The sequence below is a fragment of the Arachis ipaensis genome, chromosome B4 (genome assembly GCF_059453495.1).
Source record: "Arachis ipaensis isolate K30076 ecotype BB chromosome B4, ASM5945349v1, whole genome shotgun sequence".
Lineage (NCBI taxonomy): Eukaryota > Viridiplantae > Streptophyta > Magnoliopsida > Fabales > Fabaceae > Arachis > Arachis ipaensis.
Window position 1 is genome coordinate 137,984,282 of NC_142439.1, and position 22,557 is coordinate 138,006,838.

Sequence of the window (22,557 nt, forward strand, 5' to 3'; positions counted from 1 at the left end):
AATTAGTTTTTCAAATATTAATACTTTATATTCCAATTTTATTTAAAATTATCAAATTATCCTTATACCTAATTTTTACCAAAAACCCTAAATCCCCAAAATATCACCCTAACCCCAATTTTCCTAACCCTAGCCGCATTACCTCCTTCAGCCACCAAAGTCCCTCTTCTTTTCCCAAACTCAGCAGCAATTCGTGGAAAAAAGAAAAAAAAAAAAGAGGAAAGGGATAACGGAAAGAAAGAGAGAAATGAGGGAAGAGAAGAGGAAGGTTGCGCCGGCGCCACTGGGTCCCGCCACTGCCGCCGCTCGTATTCCGCCGCGTCGCCATCTCGCCGCGTCTAGCTTGCCACCAATCTGTCCATGAACCGCCGTCAAGGAAGGAGAGAAAGCAAGTGCGAGGGAGCTATTCTGTCACCGAGAAGAGAGATGTGTGAGAGGGAGATCTTCGGCGCCGTCCTCGTCTGAACCGCCGCCAGATCCGCCGCTACCGCCGCTGAGGGAAACCGCTGTGGGTCCGCACGAAGGGAGCCAGACACCACGGGGAAGAAGTTGCTCGTCGCATCATAGTCACCGTCGCTGGGGCTATGAACCGTCGCTGTGAACCGCGCGAGAGCCAGTGGAGGAGGGAGCCTCTGCTGCGTCACCGCCGAGCTTCCATCAGCGCCGAACCGCCATGCCGTTGCCGCTACTCTTGCTCTTGCCCTTGCTCTTGCTCTATACTGCTCTGTTTTGCCCCTGCTTCTGGCTTTCGCAATTGCCATAGTCCCTGCCGCCATGGATGTTGCCGTTAGAGTTGTTGGAAACCAACGATGGAGCTGCCCGAAAACCCTATTGTTGCTGCTTTATTATTTTATTGTAAGCTATCTCTATTTCCAATTCCATTGAATTCATTTTCATTTCCGATTCCATTGAATTTGAACTCTCTAGTTTGTTGCAACCTTGGTTAATGCTGTGAGGATTACTGATGTCGCTGTTACTGGAGTATCATTGGAATCGACGTCATTATTACCCTAGTTAATGCTGCTCCCTTCCCATATTTCTTTTGGTAAGATTGGTTTTGTTCTACAACCAATATTCTGATTATTGCTCCTTTGATGATCTGTTCTATTTTATCCTTGCATTTGCCTCAGCTTCTATTAAATTTCCTTCCAAAGTTGCTGTTGCTGTTACTAGAGTTGTGGGTGATGCCGCTACTGTTCCGGTGGTGTTGGAATGACTACTGCCGCCACGATCTGGGGATAGAGGAAATTGTTATGTTAAATAATACGATTGCGACATCGAGGTAGAGGTTTTCTTAAAATTCATTTTATCTTACAGAGTTGTTGTAAATAGATATTAATGTGAGAAACATATGTCTGTGATTATGATTGTCTTATAAATGTGGTTGTTTGCTGGACTGAATGATTGATTGCTTGTCTGCTTCAGCAACTCAATCAATCATTCAGTCCAGCAAACAACCACATTTATAAGACAATCATAATCACAGACATATGTTTCTCACATTAATATCTATTTACAACAACTCTGTAAGATAAAATGAATTTTAAGAAAACCTCTACCTCGATGTCGCAATCGTATTATTTAACATAACAATTTCCTCTATCCCCAGATCGTGGCGGCAGTAGTCATTCCAACACCACCGGAACAGTAGCGGCATCACCCACAACTCTAGTAACAGCAACAGCAACTTTGGAAGGAAATTTAATAGAAGCTGAGGCAAATGCAAGGATAAAATAGAACAGATCATCAAAGGAGCAATAATCAGAATATTGGTTGTAGAACAAAACCAATCTTACCAAAAGAAATATGGGAAGGGAGCAGCATTAACTAGGGTAATAGTGACGTCGATTCCAATGATACTCCAGTAACAGTGACATCAGTAATCCTCACAGCATTAACCAAGGTTGCAACAAACTAGAGAGTTCAAATTCAATGGAATCGGAAATGAAAATGAATTCAATGGAATTGGAAATAGAAATAGCTTACAATAAAATAATAAAGCAGCAACAATAGGGTTTTCGGGCAGCTCCATCGTTGGTTTCCAACAACTCTAACGGCAACATCCATGGCGGCAGGGACTATGGCAATTGCGAAAGCCAGAAGCAGGGGCAAAACAGAGCAGTATAGAGCAAGAGCAAGAGCAAGAGCAAGAGTAGCGGCAACGGCATGGCAGTTCGGCGCTGATGGAAGCTCGGCGGTGACGCAGCAGAGGCTCCCTCCTCCACTGGCTCTCGCGCGGTTCACAGCGACGGTTCATAGCCCCAGCGACGGTGACTATGACGCGACGAGCAACTTCTTTCCCGCGGTGTCTGGCTCCCTTCGTGCGGACCCACAGCGGTTTCCCTCAGCGGCGGATCTGGCGGCGGTTCAGACGAGGACGGTGCCGAAGATCTCCCTCTCACACGTCTCTCTTTTCGGTGATAGAATAGCTCCCTCGCGCTTGCTTTCTCTCCTTCCTTGACAGCGGTTCGTGGACACATCGGTGGCAAGCTAGACGCGGCGAGATGGCGATGCGGCGGAACGCGAGCGGCGTCGGTGGCAGGACCCAGTGGCGCCGGCGCAACCTTCCTCTTCTCTTCCCTCATTTCTCTCTTTCTTTCCGTTATCCCTTTCCTCTTTTTTTTTTTTCTTTTTTCCATGTATTGCTGCTGAGTTTGAGAAAAGAAGAGGGACTTTGGTGGCTGAAGGAGGTAAGGCGGCTAGGGTTAGGAAAATTGGGGTTAGGGTGATATTTTGGGGATTTAGGATTTTAGTAAAAATTAGGTATAAGGATAATTTGATAATTTTAAATAAAATTGGAATATAAAGTATTAATATTTGAAAAACTAATTTAATCTCTAAAATTACTGATGGTTTCAGTGGCTAAGAGAAGGGGGGTTGAATCTTAGCCCCCTTTTTTTGTTGCTAACACTTGCTGAATTCAGAGGAGGCTTTTCTGTTTTGGCTCGTCTCTGGACACGAGACTTTTTCTTTTATCTCATCCCTAGTCACGAGACTTTTTGTTTTGTCTCGTCACTTTGCACGAGACATTTTTAGTTTTTGCTCCTGTGCAGTAGAAAATAGAAATGGAGTAGGAGAAAAGAAAGATTACACCCAGATATATCCTGGTTCAGCTGCTAAGTGCAGTGCAGCCTACATCCAGTCTCCATCACAACAATGATGGAATTTCACTATAATCAACCTGATTACAAACTGTAAAGTGCTAACCCAACTTACAAGGGGATTCCCACAGAATCATGAAACACAACATAGATGAACAAAGGAACTCTAAGACATCTATGGCTTTTTCTTTTAATTTTGCACTCTCTGCCTTTTTCCGCTCTATGGCTTTTTCATACAAACCTCACTGTTTGCCTTTTTTCCATGAGAATCAAGACATGACAAAATTAAACAGAAAAATACTAAACATAATACATTGAAGGAGAAGAAAATCTGTAAGCTTAGGTAGCTCTGAGAATTCTGTGCCTTGCACTCTCACTGCTTACTTCTAACTCCTTGCTCCAACCAGTGGCTGTTCTCCCTTTTTATAGAAGAGAGAAGCCTCCACACTTGAAGTCAAAAGCCCAAGCCAACTTCTTCTTCCTTCAAGAAACCGGTTCGGCCATACAGAGAGAAAAGAGATAACCATGCAATAACCAACATGCAATTACCTCTAGTCCTTCCTTGATCATCACCCTTCATCAATCCGAGCTCTCCATCCTTGGCTTGCTTTCCAAGATGGATTTTTGGCCCTTGATGCTTCATGATGATAATGACTTCATCTGCTTCAATCTCTGCCTTAACCATCACTTCGCCACTTTAGCTACTCCCTGTGGTGGTTAAACAGAATCAAAGACAAGCCATGCTTCAAGAATCTCCCTTGCTGGCCGAATCTTTACCTTCCCTTTTTGAGCATGAAGAGCTCAAGATAACCTCACCAAATCTAACCACATTTGGTGAATATCTCAGCCACAGCTCATTTTTATTTTAGTATGTTTTCTTGCCATCATCAGCTTGATGGTTTTGATGCATGCAAATTCTTCCTTTTCTTGGTTGATGAGCATAGCGTCCATAGCTTCCTGGACAAGGACCGAAGGAAGAAGAAGAAAGAGATGAGAGAGAATGTGAAGTTAAAGTAAAAGCAATTAAATGAAACTGAAACATATTGATAGATTGCTTTTACTTCCCTTGCTTTGAGTAGCGTATAGCATTAATCATAATGATTCCCTATCAAATCAAAGTCAAGTTCTCTCTCATGTTTCCAATGCTAGCTTATTAAGTTTTGAAATCCATTCTTAGCAAGCAATGGAATCCGTTGGAAAGCATGAAGCCTATTTGCTTTCTTAGTTTCGGACCAGGCTTGGAACCATTCATCACTAATAAGACTTGGACTTGTAGTCTTGAAATTAAAGCTGGCCCAATTAATAACATTTGCTTTCTTGATGAATTTGATTTCGGATCAAGCATAGAGCACATGAGAAAGCATTTGTTTGGGCTTGCAATAATAATATTTATTCTGGCCCATTTAATAATTCAGCCTCATGGTATGAGAAACATGTAGCAAGGCTGATTATTGGGCTTAAACTAGAAATTCATTTTTCGGCCCAATAGAAAATCTGCACAACAAAATTATTAATTTAGTAAGTATGAATTAAGATCAAATTAATAATTTTGTAATTAAATATTTTAATAATGTTTGTTCATCATCAAAATTAAATAAGAGTTTTCCAAACTCATCAATCTCCCCCTTGATGACAAACATTATTAAAATTGAAATGGAAAGAAATTTAGATATTGAGTAAAGAATACTCCCTTTGAATTTGAATTTCTCCACCTTTCTAAATGTCACATAGCTCCCCCTTGATGTATGCTTATTTTACCAAGGGAAGCATTAACCTGTAACATTTAAATCAAGCTTCAAGTAACAATGTTATTTAGCATATTTTATGATGCTAAATGCTTGATCTATGAGCAGTTTTAATTGATAATCAAAACTCATTTGATATCATAAACTGATTTACTGCTCAAACATTTACACACATCAAATAATTGTTGTTCAAAAATTATTCAAATATTTTTCCCAGACAGGATATCAGAGCAAAATTATTATGGAAAAAATATTTTGAAGCACACATGTTCTTGAAGCACACATGATCAAAACATGGCAGTTGTTATATTTTACATAGTTTAAAGGAACTGCCAAAAATATCAAGCATGTTAATCCAAGATAAAACAGAGTATTCAATATAAACATGCATTTTTATCAAAGTTAATTAACAACCAGTCATCCATGTAATCAAGATAAATGTATTGCCAATCATCACAAACTAAATGCCAAATGCATTTCCAGCAGCAGTAATCATAGTGAACCAAAAGCAATATCAAAATGCAATATCAAATGTATCCTTTTAACAAGGGTGATCATAAATTTTCAAACGAAAATTTCATCCCCTGTTTCATGTTCATCCCTGTTTTTCATTTCAATTTTCAGCACTTTCTCCCCCTTTTGTCATCAAAGGGGCACCTGCAAAATAAATGAAAACAACATACCAAACAGCAGAATATTTGTTTTCCACCAAAAACTGTGTACAAGCTCCAAAGGATTCCTAAAAGATGAAAATTTTAAGGATTTGGATCCTTTAAGACTGAATCATATTTTCACAAGGAAATATTTTTCAAACACCTTAATAAAATTCCATATCACACATGCATTTGAGCAAATAAATTTATCAATGATAATCAAAGCTCAAGTCAGAATTAATCCATAAAGTGCTCAAAAACAGAGCCAGATCAAAGCAAAACAAAACAGGACAATAAATCAATGAAACATAACAAAGCATCAAATATACAAAGAGCAAAATGACAGAGCATTCAGCAGCAGTAGCAGCAACAAGGAGTATTAAATGCTGAATGGAGAAAGAAGATTAGGTGGTTAATGACCATTAAGTTGAGTGGAGAGAGAGGGTTATGCACGGTGATCAACAAGGAAAGATTTTAAAATTAAAACTGAAAGGTTAACTCCTAGAATCAAGGGATGAGGAAAGGAAAAAGATTTGATTTGATAATAACCACTTCCAAAAATATTTGATGACAACCAAGAGATTTTGTGATTTTATTTTTCAAATAAAATGAGGAACTAACAAAACTGTCATGGTGGGGTCAAAGATATTTGGTGGGGCCCATGAAATTAAATTCTGCATTGCCTCCCCCTTGATCATAACCCTTCCATCATGCCCTCATTTTTATCTCGTCCATACCTACGAGACAAAACTGAACAGTATCAAATATTCACAAATTATCAAAAGAACTTAAATCAAACATTCCCAAACTTTTTCTCAATGTACAGAATCTGTCTTTACAGAGGGATTTTGTAAAAATATCAGCAATTTGGTCTTCAGATTTTACAAATTGAATATCAATAGTACCCTTTTGCACATGTTCTCTAATGAAATGATATTTTATCTCAATGTGCTTGGTTCTTGAGTGCAGAACATGATTTTTTGAAATGTTTATAGCACTCATATTATCACAAAATAAGGGTATACTATTGATTTTTAATTTGTAATCTTCCAATTGTGTTTTTAACCAAATTAATTGTGAGCAACATGCAGATGCGGAAATGTATTCTGCTTCAGCTGTGGATAAAGCCACTGTGGCTTGCTTTTTGCTTGACCACATATTGAGTGAGCTCCCAAGGAAGCAACACATGCCGGATGTGCTCCGTCTATCCACTCTATCTCCCGCATAATCTGCATCACAAAACCCTACTGCACAAAAATCATCAGATTTAGGATACCATAAGCCATAATCACAAGTTCTCTTAATGTATCTAATGATGCGTTTAACAGCTGTAAGATGAAATTCTTTTGGGTGAGATTGAAATCTTGAGCAAACATCCACACTTTGAACAATATCCGGTCTAGAGGAGGTAAGGTACATGAGTGAACCTATCATTCCTCTATACCTTGTTTCATCCACATCTTGGCCATCATCATCCTTTTCAAGTTTTGTGTTAGGATGCATTGGAGTACCCATTGATTTGGAATTTTCTAGGCCAAACTTTTTGATAAGCTCTTTTGCATACTTTCCTTGGTAAATAAAAGTACCACTAGGAGTTTGTTTAATTTGGAGGCCAAGAAAGAAAGTAAGCTCTCCCATTAAACTCATTTCAAACTCACTAGTCATGAGTTTTCCAAACTCTTCACACAAGGAAATGTTGGCCGATCCAAATACAATGTCATCAACATAAACTTGAACAAGGAGTATGTCATCATTAGATACTTTAATAAATAAAGTAGCGTCGGTGGTACCCCTTTGAAATTGATTTTCCAACAAGAAGGCACTAAGCCTTTCATACCAAGCTCTTGGAGCTTGTCTAAGACCATAAAGAGCCTTAGTTAATTTGAAAACATGATTTGGAAACTCTTTTTGTTCAAAACCGGGGGGTTGTGCCACATACACTTCTCTATCAATAAAGTCATTAAGGAAAGCACACTTAACATCCATTTGAAACATTTTGAAACCTTTATGGGCGGCATAGGCAAGAAGCAATCTAATTGCTTCCATTCTAGCTACCGGAGCAAAAGACTCATCAAAATCTATACCCTCTTCTTGATCGTAACCTTGGGCCACTAATCTAGCCTTGTTACGAACAACTTGTCCATCCTCACCAAGTTTATTTTTAAATACCCATTTAGTACCTGTTACCTTCTTACCATCCGGATGAGGTACTAATGTCCAAACCTCATTCTTGTCAAATTGAGCAAGCTCCTCTTGTATGGCCTTGGCCCATGATGGATCTTCAAGAGCTTGTTTGACATTGTTGGGCTCCATTTGTGACAAGAGAGCGAGGTTGCTAGGTTCGGTTTGCCTTTTGGTGGAGGATCTTATTGTTACACCATGAGAGAGATCACCAATGATGAAGTCATGAGGATAACCCCTCATGGACTTCCACTCTCTAGGCTTTCGGACAGGTGTAGAGCTTTGATGAACTTCTGGTGGTCTCACTGTTTCAGTTGCTCGTGCCTGCTCAGGAGACAAAATGGAAATGTCTCCTCTAAACTGACGAGACAAAACCGGGCTGACAGATTCTTCATTTTACACAGATTTGGGATTTTCTTGATTGGTTCCTGCCTCTTCACAATCTGAATCATTATCCTTCACAATACTGGGAATTAAGTTAGAATCACAAAAAGTAACATGTATGGATTCCTCTATGGTTCTATGTTCTTTGAGATAAACTCTATAGGCCTTGCTTGTGGTGGAATATCCAACAAACATTCCTTCATAGGATTTTGGATCAAATTTTCCAAGGTTTTCCTTATTGTTGAGCACAAAGCATTTGCATCCAAAAACATGAAAATACTTAAGATTTGGAGGGGTTCCTTTCCATAGCTCATAAGGTGTTTTCTTTAACCCTTTTCTAATGATTGTTCTATTCAAAATATAACATGCTGTGTTCACAGCTTCGGCCCATAAGAATTTAGGAATTTCATTCTCACATAACATGGCCCTAGTCATTTCTTGAAGACTTCTATTCCTTCTTTCAACCACCCCATTTTGTTGGGGGGTTCTAGGGCATGAAAAGTTATGAGAAATCCCTAAGTCATCACAGAATTTTTCAAAATCTTGATTTTCAAATTCTCTTCCATGATCACTTCTCAAATGGGCAATTTTCAAATCCTTTTCATTTTGAATTTTCTTAGAAAGGGTAGAAAAAGCATGAAAGGCATCATTCTTATGAGCAAGGAAAAGTACCCAACCAAATCTAGAGTAATCATCTACCACCACAAGACCATAGTGTTTACCTCCTAAACTTTGAGTTCTAGTAGGACCAAAAAGATCAATATGTAACATTTCCAATGGCCTTTTGGTTGAGATTCCATCTTTTGATTTAAAAGAGGATTTTACTTGTTTGCCCAATTGACAAGCGTCACAAGTAAGATCCTTGTCAAACTTGATGTTTGGAATTCCTCTAACCAAATTTCTTTTGACTAGCTTAGAAATTTGATACATGCTAGCATGTCCCAACTTTCTATGCCAAAGCCATTTTTCAGATTCAAAAGATGTAAAGCATGTTATATTTTGTTCCTTTAAATCCTCAAGAGTTAATCCATACACATTGTTGCATCTTTTAGCTTCAAGAAGAACATTCCCAGTTTTCTCACAAATAACTAAACAAACAAACTTCTTAAAAATCACTTCAAAACCCAAATCACATAGTTGACTAACACTAAGTAAATTATGTTTCAAGCCATGTACAAGGAGAACATCATTTATACAAGATGAGAAATTTTTACCCACTTTCCCAACAGCCACAATTTTTCCTTTTGCATCATCACCGAAAGTGACAAGCCCTCCATCATATTCATCAAGCTTTATGAAGAAGGCTGTCTTTCCGGTCATATGCCTAGAACATCCGCTGTCCATATACCACATATTTTCCTTCCTTTTGGATGCTAGGCACACCTACAAAACAAGCTTAAGTAACCTTAGGTATCCAAATCTTTTTGGATCCTTTTACGTTAAACTATCTTCTATGTCCTAAGCCATTGTAATAAAAAACAATTTTGTAAACCTTATCACCGACCATTCTTTCACCAAAAAAGCATTGAGTGGGAAAGTGTCCATTCCGATTGCATAGTCTACAAAATCTTGGAGTTGCTGTTTTGTTAAGGTAGGTGGGATCTTGAAATCTTGTATCATTAGAAGATGAAGCAATATTTTCAAAATGTGATTTTTCAGATTTATAGAAACCAGCCTTATCATAAAGAGGTTTTTGACTAGCCAAGATGTGATTCAGATTTTCGAAACTTTGGGTGAACTTGGCTAAGTCTTCCTTAAGTCTTTTAACCTCTTTAAGCAACTCTTCATTTTGCTTAAAACAATCTACATATGCAAGAACAAAATGATTACTTTCACAGCTTCTAACTTGGGCTCTTAACTGCTTATTCTCTTCAACAAGATCACAAGCAGTTTCGGCCTCTCTCACTTTTTCTTTTAAAAAACTGTTTTCAGCCTTAAGAATGGTGATTTGTTGTTCAAGTTCTTGATTTTCCAGCAGAAAACATCTTATTTTTTCAGAAAGGTGGTCTATCATCAGATGAAGATCTTCAGTGTTAGGATTATGAAAGACTACCTGATCTATGTGATCTGCCATGAGACAAGGCTGTGACTTGGTTTCGGATTCCTCATCATCATCATCCGAGTCATTTTCCAAATCTTCCCATGAGGCCATCAGTCCTTTCTTCTTTCCTCTTTTCGGCTTCTCCTCCTTTTTTAACTTGGGACAATCAGATTTGAAATGCCACATTTTCTTGCAGTTGTAACAAGTTACTTTGCTAAGGTCTTTCTTCACTTTCCTTGAGCTGCTGCCTTTGCCTTTAAGCTTCATCATTTTCCTGAATTTTTTGGCAAACAACACAAATTCATGTTCAGAGGAGTTATCACTGGATTCTTCATCCAGAGGGTTAGTTATAGAAGAAAAAGCAATTCCTTTCTTTTTTGAATCTTTTTTCAAATAGGTGTTTTCAAAAGCAAGAAGATTTCCTCTCAAATCATCAAGTGTCATGGAATCTAAGCTACTGCTCTCAGAAATAATTAAAGCTTTTGTTTCCCACTCTTTTGTGAGACATCTCAACACTCTTCTCACTAGCACAGATTCAGAATGTGTAATTTCCAGAGCATCTAAGCCAACAATGATGGCGTTGAACCGTTCGAATAGTTCATCAATGGACTCTCCTTCCTTCATTGCAAACATTTCATACTCTCTATTCAACATGTCTGTCCAAGTCTTCTTTACAATGGTGGTTCCTTCATGGGTGATTTGCAATTTGTCCCAGATTTCCTTTGCCGTTGTGCATCTTGATACCCGTCGGTACTCCTCGAAGCTGACAGCACAGTTGAGCAGATTAACTGCCTTAGCATTTACTTCTATCTTCTTCCTATCTTCCTCAGTCCATCTTGCTTCTGGTTTGAGAGAGACTACTCCTTCAGCACTTGTGGTAGTTGGAAATTGAGGCCCTTCCAGAATAATCTTCCAAAGTCTGTAATCCACTGCTTGTACAAATATCTTCATCCTCTCCTTCCAATAGGTATAATTTTTCCCATTGAAAAGAGGAGGTCTGTTGCTTGATTGACCTTCAGTCAGATTATAGGACACCACATTTGCGCCACTGTTTTCTGCCATGAGGATCTTTACTCCAAACTGCAAAGCTTGATCTCTTTGAGACCAAGCTCTGATACCAATTGATGGTTTCAGTGGCTAAGAGAAGGGGGGGTTGAATCTTAGCCCCCTTTTTTTGTTGCTAACACTTGCTGAATTCAGAGGAGACTTTTCTGTTTTGGCTCGTCTCTGGACACGAGACTTTTTCTTTTATCTCGTCCCTAGTCACGAGACTTTTTGTTTTGTCTCGTCACTTTGCACGAGACATTTTTAGTTTTTGCTCCTGTGCAGTAGAAAACAGAAATGGAGTAGGAGAGAAGAAAGATTACACCCAGATATATCCTGGTTCAGCTGTTAAGTGCAGTGCAGCCTACATCCAGTCTCCATCACAACAATGATGGAATTTCACTATAATCAACCTGATTACAAACTGTAAAGTGCTAACCCAACTTACAAGGGGATTCCCACAGAATCATGAAACACAACATAGATGAACAAAGGAACTCTAAGACATCTATGACTTTTTCTTTTAATTTTGCACTCTCTGCCTTTTTCCGCTCTATGGCTTTTTCATACAAACCTCACTGTTTGCCTTTTTTCCATGAGACTCAAGACATGACAAAATTAAACAGAAAAATACTAAACATAATACATTGAAGGAGAAGAAAATCTGTAAGCTTAGGCAACTCTGAGAATCCTGTGCCTTGCACTCTCACTGCTTACTTCTAACTCCTTGCTTCAACCAGTGGCTGTTCTCCCTTTTTATAGAAGAGAGAAGCCTCCACACTTGAAGCCAAAAACCCAAGCCAACTTCTTCTTCCTTCAAGAAACCGGTTCGGCCATACAGAGAGAAAAGAGATAACCATGCAATAACCAACATGCAATTACCTCTAGTCCTTCCTTGATCATCACCCTTCATCAATCCGAGCTCTCCATCCTTGGCTTGCTCTCCAAGATGGATTTCTGGCCCTTGATGCTTCATGATGATAATGACTTCATCTGCTTCAATCTCTGCCTTAACCATCACTTCGCCACTCTAGCTACTCCCTGTGGTGGTTAAACAGAATCAAAGACAAGCCATGCTTCAAGAATCTCCCTTGCTGGCCGAATCTTTACCTTCCCTTTTTGAGCATGAAGAGCTCAAGATAACCTCACCAAATCTAACCACATTTGGTGAATATCTCAGCCACAGCTCATTTTTATTTTAGTATGTTTTTTTGCCATCATCAGCTTGATGGTCTTGATGCATGCAACTTCTTCCTTTTCTTGGTTGATGAGCATAGCGTCCATAGCTTCCTGGACAAGGACCGAAGGAAGAAGAAGAAAGAGATGAGAGAGAATGTGAAGTTAAAGTAAAAGCAATTAAATGAAACTGAAACATATTGATAGATTGCTTTTACTTCCCTTGCTTTGAGTAGCGTATAGCATTAATCATAATGATTCCCTATCAAATCAAAGTCAAGTTCTCTCTCATGTTTCCAATGCTAGCTTATTAAGTTTTGAAATCCATTCTTAGCAAGCAATGGAATCCGTTGGAAAGCATGAAGCCTATTTGCTTTCTTAGTTTCGGACCAGGCTTGGAACCATTCATCACTAATAAGACTTGGGATTGTAGTATTGAAATTAAAGCTGGCCCAATTAATAACATTTGCTTTCTTGATGAATTTGATTTCGGATCAAGCATAGAGCACATGAGAAAGCATTTGTTTGGGCTTGCAACAATAATATTTATTCTGGCCCATTTAATAATTCAGCCTCATGGTATGAGAAACATGTAGCAAGGCTGATTATTGGGCTTAAACTAGAAATTCATTTTTCGGCCCAATAGAAAATCTGCACAACAAAATTATTAATTTAGTAAGTATGAATTAAGATCAAATTAATAATTTTGTAATTAAATATTTTAATAATGTTTGTTCATCATCAAAATTAAATAAGAGTTTTCCAAACTCATCAATTACTTTAAAGTATTATTTGTGGTATAAAAATACTAATTGATTCTCAATAAATTACTCTAATTAAGGATACATGGTAATATAATTAATTTTCTTTATCTTTAACTTTAAGTATTAAATGATATAAATACAATTCATTTAAAATCGAATTATATAAAATTCTTATTCTTTTACAACTGTTACGCTATATAATTTAAATATAGAAAATTATTCAATATCTATAAAATTAAGTAAAATTTCTAATTAATTATCAAAACCTGATTTAATTAGCTTTAATAAAATAATTTCTGGAAATAAAATTTCTAATGAATGAACGAATTGAAATTAATTTATAATAAGATTTATTCAAAAATTTTGGGTCTTACATATACCAAACACACATGAAGGAGTGACTTTTGTTTGTGAATGTCCGTTGTCATTTGTTATTCCATGTACCATGAGTTTTGTAGAGTTGCAAAATGGACTTTGTAATAACATTCAAAGTCACATTTTGAAAAGGGTGAACAACATTTTATACAGTTTCAAATGATGCCCATCACTGATGATGCCAGTATGCAGCAGATATTATGTATTTATCAACAAACCCGATTTCATGTGCCAATGATACAGCTGTACGTTGAGTTCGAACAACAGTCAGAATTGGGCGCGATCGGCGAGGAAGTCAATATTGTTGAGCTCGGGGATATAGATTGGGAATCCTAAACATGACTATTATACTAACCATGATAACCATTTCTTTTTTTCGGAATCCTACACAGTATTCTATTATTAAACAATATTATTTATTATTACAAAATATTAGTCAACTATTAAAATTAATAAATTTTTTTACTAAGCAGTGTTAAAAAAAATTCCGTTTACTAAACCATATTATTATCATTATCATAAATGAAAAATAGTAATAAATCACTAAAAATTAATAATAAATTATTAAACAGTGTTATTAATTCTTAAAAATTAATAACAACTTATTATTACTATCATAACTAGTATTATAAACAAATAATAATATACTATTCATAATAATAATTACTCAAATATAACAATAATAATAACCATTTATTATATTATCATTATCCTAAACGGTATTCTATTATATATACACTAACCATCGTAACAATTTCTTTGAATTTCCCCCGAAACTTAAGCATAATAATAGCTAACAATAACAGTGACACTAACACTAACAAACCCAATAGTAATAATAAGGGTTAAGTATGGTTTTGGTCCCAAAGGTTTTCGGTCATAATCAAAACCGTCCCTCATCTAATTTTTGATTTAGAATCATCTTTAACGTTTTTTTCGTATTAAAATCGTTCTTTTTATTTTTTTTGGACAAAAATACCCTCATCACTACCAACACAATTACCTCCTCCACCACTACCACCACCAACACCACCACCACCACCACCACCACCACCACCACCACTACCACCAATGCCGCCGCCGTCCCCCTCCCCCCTTTCCCCTTCCCACGTCCCCTCCCCCTCCCCGTCTCCCCTTCCCCCCACCCCCACCCCAACCCCGCGTCCCGCATCCCCTCCCCCTCCCCGTCTCTCCTTCCCCCCACCTCCACCCCCACCCCGCGCTCCTTCCCCCCACCCCCACCCCGACCCTGCGTCCCGCGTCCCCTCCCCCTCCCCGTCTCCCCTTCCCCCCACCCCCACCCGCACCCCGCGTCCCCTCCCCGTCTCCCCTTCCCCCCACCCCCACTCCCCACCTCCACCTCCAAGAATAACAGCATCAACAGAGAAGAAGAAAATCAACAAATCAACACAAACTTAACACAAGCAGAAACAGAAAGCAACAAATCAATAAATCAACACAAAGCCAAATCAACAAATTCAAGCACAAAACCAAATCAACAGAGAAACACAAAGCCAAATCAGAAATTCAAAGCACAAAGAAGCAGATGCAGAAGGCGAAGCAGGACCACCGGCAGCTCGTGGGCGACGGAGCGACGGCGGCTGGGTAGATCGGCGGTGGCAGGAACATGCATGAACGGCGGCGACACACACCATGCTGGGTAGATCGGCAGCTTGGGCTCCCCTTCCCGGCGACGCACTCCACGGTGGCGGCAGAAAGATACATGAAGGGAAGGCGGCGACGTCTTCCTCTGGTCGTGGTTCCGGCGGCGGCTCGTAGGCGGACCGGCGACGATGCAGGTGTCGGATGGTGGTGGCGGCTATGGCGATGGACTCCTCCCCTCCCTCCCGCGTTTCCTTTCCCCCACCCCTCCACCCCAACGCGTTTCCTTCCCCCCTCCCCCCACCCCAACGTGTTTCCTTTGCCCTCCTCCCCCAAAATGCGTTTTTTTATTTTTAAAAAAATTTATTTTTTTATTAAAATAGGGGTAGTTTAGGAATTAAATTAAAAATTTTATTTAAAACGACGATTTTAATACGAAAAAAAAGTTAAGGATGATTCTAAATCGAAAATTAGATGAGGGGGACGGTTTCGATTCTGGCTGAAAACCTTTAGACCAAAACTATACTTAACCCTAATAATAATAATAATAATAATAATAATAATAATAATAATAATAATAATAATAATAATAATAATAATAATAAATATTTATTTATTAAACAATATTATAATAATGACTAACAATAACAACAACGTCACTAATAATAATAATAATAATAATAATAATAATAATATACAAATAAATATATTTATCTATTGATCATAAAATTAAAAAAAAAAAATTACCCATTCAAGATGATCCAAATATTCAATAATGTGATTTTCAGGTCTAATAAAATTATGTACCATATTTTTTCAGCGTCCCTCAGTTGAACCTAAACCCCTTCCCAGTTTTCTTCCTCAAACAGCACAATGTTTTAACCCCTAACCTTCCCTTTCAGTATTTACCACAATCTTCACCTTACCCTCTCTTTCACTCTCATAGCACCATGTTTCACTCTTTCTCAACACATTGTTTTCCTTGCTTGCGTTTTGGCTTTTAAAAACATCGGTTTCACTTCCCATTGTATCCACGTGTCATGCATGCAAGGCTGTAGCTACCAAACGCAACTTGCGACTTGCTTTCACGCTGGCCAAACGCAACCTGCGTTTTGTGATACCCCAAATTGGTCAAACACATTGTTTTCCTTGCTTGCGTTTTGGCTTTTAAAAACATCGGTTTCACTTCCCATTGTATCCACGTGTCATGCATGCAAGGCTGTAGCTACCAAACGCAACCTGCGACTTGCTTTCACGCTGGCCAAACGCAACCTGCGTTTTGTGATACCCCAAATTGGTCAAACACATTGTTTTCCTTGCTTGCGTTTTGGCTTTTAAAAACATCGGTTTCACTTCCCATTGTATCCACGTGTCATGCATGCAAGGCTGTAGCTACCAAACGCAACCTGCGACTTGCTTTCACGCTGGCCAAACGCAACCTGCGTTTTGTGATACCCCAAATTGGTCAAAGGCTTGCTCCTGTCTGCATGCAGGGAGTCACAGGACACGTTTCGTTTTTTGGACTCTCCTCCCTGCTAAACGCATCCTGCGTTTTGCAGCAGGTGATTGATGTACGCACCTCTGCCATTTTCAGATGCACTCAAAATGTTACCTGTGTTTTACATGTTACTAAATTTTGCAGATTCACATTTTTAGATTACATTCCATGCAACAATATATGAGAACAACACCATTTTTACTTCCATTCTTTAATTAATTTATGGTAGAATTGTGTATATCAATAAATAAATATTATGCATATTACAAATTTTGATAAATAATATATTTAATTCATTTTAATAAAAAACTCCTACCATTTATATTAAATTACTTTTTTTCCCGCCAAAATATTCAAATCCCTTGCTCCTCTCTCATTGCTCTTCGACTCCATTCTCCTTCACCGAGCTTTCTCTCTCTTGGGTTACTCCAAAATACAAAAGTTCGCTCTTTTTAGCTCTGAAATCGTCGATGGCGGAGACCCAGAAGAGCAATGTGGTTGTGGAGGTCTTCGAAGAATAGGAGCTTGCGGTGTCTCTGGCCAACAAGTTCGCCTCTGAAAGAGGCGCTGTCACCGTTTGCTTGTGCGGTGGCTCTCTCATCAAGTTCCCATTTTGATGCATACCCACCATACAAAATGGAAGCAATTTCATTTAATTTGACGATTCTGTTGTAAATTTTTGAGATTAAAAATTCGGTAACTTTGGAGGTTTATGTCTGGGGTTTTAGGAAATTGCTGGAACCACCATGTGTTAATGTTAATTCTATTGAATGGTTTTGGGTGGATGAGAGGCCATTGGGCTAAGCGAGAACAACAAGAAGCCCAAGAATTCGCTTCAAGTTCATTAGGGGGACAAAAATTCAAATTTATTTTATTATAATTACATTTGATTTGTTGATAGAACTTAGAAGTTTCAGCCGATATATATTCCCTTGACCTAACCGATTTTCATTTCCACGGTGACCAAGTCAGCTCGAAAAGAAACTGAAAAGGCGAAGAAGAAAGAAAGAAAGAACGAACTGAACCTCTGAAACTGTAGCGATCCACAATGGCGAAGACCTTCAAGTACCTTATCCTCGGTGGAGGGGTTGCTGCTGTAAGCTCCATTTCTTCAATATCAGTTTTAAGTGATAGAATTTTGTTATGGAATTGTTAGCTGCATCAGCTTGAAATTAAGCCATGGCTATCGAAACCTAGTGTGAGTAGATCAGCACTATTATTTCACTACTTTCCCCTAAGAAATTTGGTAAAACGCAAAAAAAAAAAAAAAAAAGCGCTAGATCATTTATTTCACTTGCATTCTGTCTTATTTTCAGTTTTCGGATTGTGTAGTTGATATATTTTCGTAATTGCAGGGTTATGCTGCATGGGAATTTGCCAGACAGGGACTTGAGCCTGGGGAGCTGGCAATCATATCCAAAGAAGCGGTATCTTTTGTTTTCAACTGCACATTGCATCTCATATCGATGTTTAGAAATGTGTGATTTTCTCATTTATGATTCCTTCTCTTTTTTAGATGTATGAAATGTTTGTCGAATATATACACATATATTTCTCTTATAGTTTACATTTTGTAAATTGATACATCATGGACCTCTATGCCAGGAATTAAATATTACTTATTCCCTGTGGTTTTATATGTTCCAATAGAAATGATTTTCCTTTTAACTTACAAACCGAATTTACTAGAAGTTGCAATTTTTCTTTTGAACTATGACAATTGGTGAAGGAAGCAATATACATATTATTTTCTAGTATATCCTTCCTTAAGTGCTTTCTATACATTTTGTCTTCAAATTTTGTATTGAGTTTGTCACTTGAACCGAATGCAGTTATTTCTAATACATGTTTCCTTATTTTTCTTTTTGTATTTTTTTTTGTAGGTAGCACCTTATGAACGTACTGCACTAAGCAAGTTTTACCTTGATCCTGAGTGTAAGTTGTGATGCATTTTATATGTGCATATTCTCCCTCCGTCCCTCCTTATTTGATATGCTATAATTATCTTAATGTGACAATTGGATTTTGCAGTGCCTAATAGACTCCCTACTCTCTATGTTTTCCCTAGAAGAGAAATATTGCTTCCTGAGTGGTACAGTGAGAAAGGTGATTACTACGTTTGGTTCAACACAATTATTGGATAGTTGTAAGGATAGCGAGCCTTTCATGCCAAGTGAAAAGAAGAGTTAACTCGTAAAAAAAAGTCTTTAACAATGATTTTCCAATGCAAATTTAAATGCTTGATTGCAGGTATAGAGTTGATTCTCAGCACAGAAATAGTGAAAGCAGACCTTGCTGCAAAATCTCTGACAAGTGCGGGAGGAGAAACATTCAGTTATCAGATTTTGTTGATTGCGACCGGCTCAACGGTAAGGATCCTTGAGGATATGTCATGCATTTTAATCATTTCTTCACTTTTTTTTCGTCTTGCTAATACTGAAGATTTGTTTGCAGGTTATAAGGTTGAGTGATTTGGGTGTTCAAGGAGCTGATGCCAAAAACATATTTTATTTTAGGGAAATTGATGATGCTGATAAACTATATGAAGCAATTAAAGCAAAGAAGAACGGAAAAGCTGTTGTTGTTGGAGGTGGATACATTAGTATGGAGCTTAGTGCAAGGTTGAGATGCAACAATCTTGATGTTACCATGGTCTACCCAGAGCCTTGGTGTAGTAAGTAGATAATTATAACATTTTCTTTTCACACCATCCCATTTTATCTTTCTTTATATGTTTCTAAAGAAGGGCATTATAATCTGATGTTGCAGTGTCAAGACTTTTTACATCTGACATAGCTGCTTTCAACGAGGGGTACTATGCGAAGAAGGGGGTCAATATTATGAAAAGAACAGTTGTTGTTGGATTCACTGCCAATTCTGATGGAGAGGTATGATTGAACTCTTAATCTCAGTATGATTTCCTTTTAAATTTCAAATCAAGCTTGACATGATTTCAAACCACCATTCAGGTGAAAGAAGTCAAACTAAAGGATGGCAGGGTCCTAGAAGCTGATATCGTTGTTGTTGGTGATGGATTAAGGCCACAAACAGCCTTATTCAAGGGACAGGTTGAAGAAGAGAAGGGTGGAATCAAGGTTAGTCATACTATATCCATTTCTTAATTGATATTGAATAAGATATCATCTAAGAAATGATTGTAGTACAAAAAGGAAGTGACAGATGAATCTTTCATTGTTGATAATAATGTCTTTTTATTGTTGCTGCAGACAGATGGCTTCTTCAAGACCAGTGTTCCTAATGTATACGCTGTTGGTGATGTTGCTACTTTCCCCGTGAAATTATACAATGAGTTGAGAAGAGTTGAATATTATGAGCATGCTTGCCTATCAGCTAGAAAAGCTGTGGAGGTGAAAAACTTCTTCTCAAAAATGTTTAATCACTATGGCATCCAATTTTGAGAACATGAGTTGGTTTCCAAAGCTACTCAGTAGATCAGTACCCAAATGGAATTTTTTTTTTCATGAACTATTCTTGTCTATACTGTCTCATCTTGAGTAACATGTTTTATGTAGGCCATCATAGCTGCTGAGGAAGGAAAAACAGTTGAGGAGTATGATTACCTTCCATTATTCTATTCCCACGCGTTTGAACAGCCTTGGTGTTTCATCGGTGACAACGTAGGTGACACCGTGCTATTTGGAGACAGCAGCCCCGAGTCATCTTTTCCTAAGTTTGGGTCATACTGGATTAAAGATGGGAAAGTTGTTGGCGCCTTTTTGCAGGGAAGAATCGATGAGGAGCGCGATGCTATGGAATATGTAGCAAGGGTCCGACCTTCAGTCCAGAATGTGGATGAACTTGCAAGGGAAGGTTTTTCATTTGCTAGAAAAATAGAGAACTTTGGTTTAGAATGATACAACTCAAGGGTGATTGCATAGAATAAATTTCTGTACTGACTTCATTATACTTTGGGTTTATGCGGTTGTGTCATAGAGGAACTTTTTTGTATGTTTTATTTGATTTCTTATGAGATTGCAATGGATATCCCTTATTTCTGTGTTACTATTTATGTTTACAGTACTTGATATGTACATCTATGTTAGAATAATCCCCTCCGAAACAAAACTGAAAACGAATTGAGTTTGGAAAAAAGAACGTTCTGTTAGCGGATTGTGGGGCCATTCGTGAGAATGTTTGCATGGGAATTTTGGTTCCTATGTTTGAAACTAGGTATCAAAGAGCATCTGCATGTGAAATATTCCCCTGAATTATTACTTAAGTTCTCATTGCTTTTTAAGATTGTCATGGAGCACGTTTTCTTTTTACTTTTTTTTTGTCTCTTGTACCCAAAAACACAAAAGCTGAATTTTGATGACATGAGAATATATGATCGGATATCTATGAAAAATAGGTAAGTCCGTGCATACAAATTAAATTCAAGTTACAATTTTTTTTTAAATACAAATTGACTACTATTTCACCCCATATTGCATGCAATAACTATCGACGTCAATTAAACAATTCCGCTTTGTGCATGCAGCAACATATTTACCAGTGACAAATCCTTAAATGGAGTTCAGTACTGCGACAAATTAGTCTTTATCCTGTAGAATTGAGGGATACCATGGAAACCAAAAAAATTAAACAACAATAAATCACAGATGAAGCTACATGAATCAAATGAAATGACAGTTATATTGTGATCGATCCATTGACATCTCACTGTACGTAGTAATAGTTTTTGGTAGTTGCCTAGAGTTCGTTTTATTAGCAACAGAAAAGAAAATTAAAAATGAATTTAAAAGTTATTCGTGAGTTTTTTTATTGGGCCAATTTGACAAGTCTGGACCAATATATGATATCCCTTTTGTTCCAGAGGGCCTTCTTCAAATCCTAAGGATAGCTCCTATATTAATATTGTCGACCAAAAAAAAAAGAAAAAGAAAATAGAGATGTAATTACTATTTAGTAACCAATTGAGATTAATTAAAATAATAAATATTTTCTGACTAAAAAAGGAAAAAAGATAATGAGTATTACGCTAGTTCCTAAACAAGAAGTTTTGATTTAGAAGTTTAATTAGGATAAAAATATTAAAATCTAAAATTAGTATATTAGTTAACAAATATAGTTAGATGAAACTAATTACTTGCTGATTAATACTGTCTTTTGTGCCATTTTAGTAAAGTTTTTTATTTTCTTATTTTTTTCTTTATCTATCTATTTCTATTCCATTATATAAAAAACAAATTTATGGACTTAATGATATAGTTGATGTGGTATACTTTTGAAAATGTTTTTCAATTTATTTCTTTTAACTCATTAAATACAAGTCATTACGATAAACTAATTATATCAACTAATTGATTTAATTAGATATTTAAATATCACACAATTTATTATAATTTATATCAATTTGATTTGGTAGTATTTTTTAATTTATTTTTAATTTATTTCTTTTAATTTAATAAACCAAATTTATTATGTATATTAATTAATTAATTTGATTAATTTATTAGTCATTAAAATAATAAATCTATGAATAAAATAGACAATTGAGATATTTTCAACTAATAATTAAATCATATATATCGAGTCAAATTCAAATCATGTGAATTAAGGACTAAACTAAAATAAGATGATTTTTTGCTTATTCAAATTGAATGCAATGAATACAAATTAATTTTGTTAAATAATCATAATCTTTTGGTCTACTATATATAGATGGCCACAAAAAATTATAAAAATCATTATTTTTATTACTCTTGCAAATTTTTCTTTTTTTTTTCTTGTATAAATTCTTTTATGTATAAATGTACTCAAAATGAGAAGGCACGAACGAATGTTTCATTGATTGTTTGCTTGATGATTACTATAGCTCGAAAATATCTCAATTTAGGCATATTACCACTGTCGATAAAAGTTGAACCTGTAGTAATTAAAGATGGCCAGTATATTTTTTTATAGTATTGGATAGAAGAATATTTATTAAAATAAATATGCCCATTGTAATGAATTTTCTTTCATAATTG

General features: G+C 37.0%; 2 protein-coding genes across 2 annotated transcripts; one reads left to right on the forward strand and one right to left on the reverse strand.

Moving 5' to 3' along the window:
* Positions 1-6,193: 6,193 nt before the first annotated feature.
* Positions 6,194-11,167, reverse strand: LOC148569411 (uncharacterized). The gene is made up of 2 exons (XM_088485028.1): positions 10,144-11,167; positions 6,194-6,249 (listed from the first exon to the last, which is right to left on the reverse strand). Exons 1-2 carry the CDS (start codon positions 11,165-11,167, stop codon positions 6,194-6,196), a joined length of 1,080 nt encoding a protein of 359 aa, XP_088341154.1.
* Positions 11,168-16,944: 5,777 nt separating this feature from the next.
* LOC107635140 (monodehydroascorbate reductase-like) lies at positions 16,945-20,587 on the forward strand. The gene is made up of 10 exons (XM_016338517.3): positions 16,945-17,660; positions 17,920-17,991; positions 18,448-18,499; positions 18,596-18,670; positions 18,815-18,933; positions 19,019-19,238; positions 19,334-19,452; positions 19,534-19,659; positions 19,792-19,932; positions 20,098-20,587. Exons 1-10 carry the CDS (start codon positions 17,613-17,615, stop codon positions 20,437-20,439), a joined length of 1,314 nt encoding a protein of 437 aa, XP_016194003.1. The 5' UTR covers positions 16,945-17,612; the 3' UTR covers positions 20,440-20,587.
* The last annotated feature ends 1,970 nt before the right edge of the window (positions 20,588-22,557 follow it).

Coding starts and splice junctions, on each gene's coding strand:
- LOC148569411 (XM_088485028.1), bottom strand. CDS start 11,167: ATGGCAGAAAACAGTGGCGCAAATGTGGTGTCCTATAATCTGACTGAA. Junction 6,250..10,143: donor CGAAACCAAGTCACAGCCTT/GTCTCATGGCAG, acceptor GATACTGTTCAG/TTTTGTCTCGTAGGTATGGA.
- LOC107635140 (XM_016338517.3), top strand. CDS start 17,613: ATGGCGAAGACCTTCAAGTACCTTATCCTCGGTGGAGGGGTTGCTGCT. Junction 17,661..17,919: donor TCGGTGGAGGGGTTGCTGCT/GTAAGCTCCATT, acceptor TCGTAATTGCAG/GGTTATGCTGCATGGGAATT. Junction 19,933..20,097: donor CAGCTAGAAAAGCTGTGGAG/GTGAAAAACTTC, acceptor TGTTTTATGTAG/GCCATCATAGCTGCTGAGGA.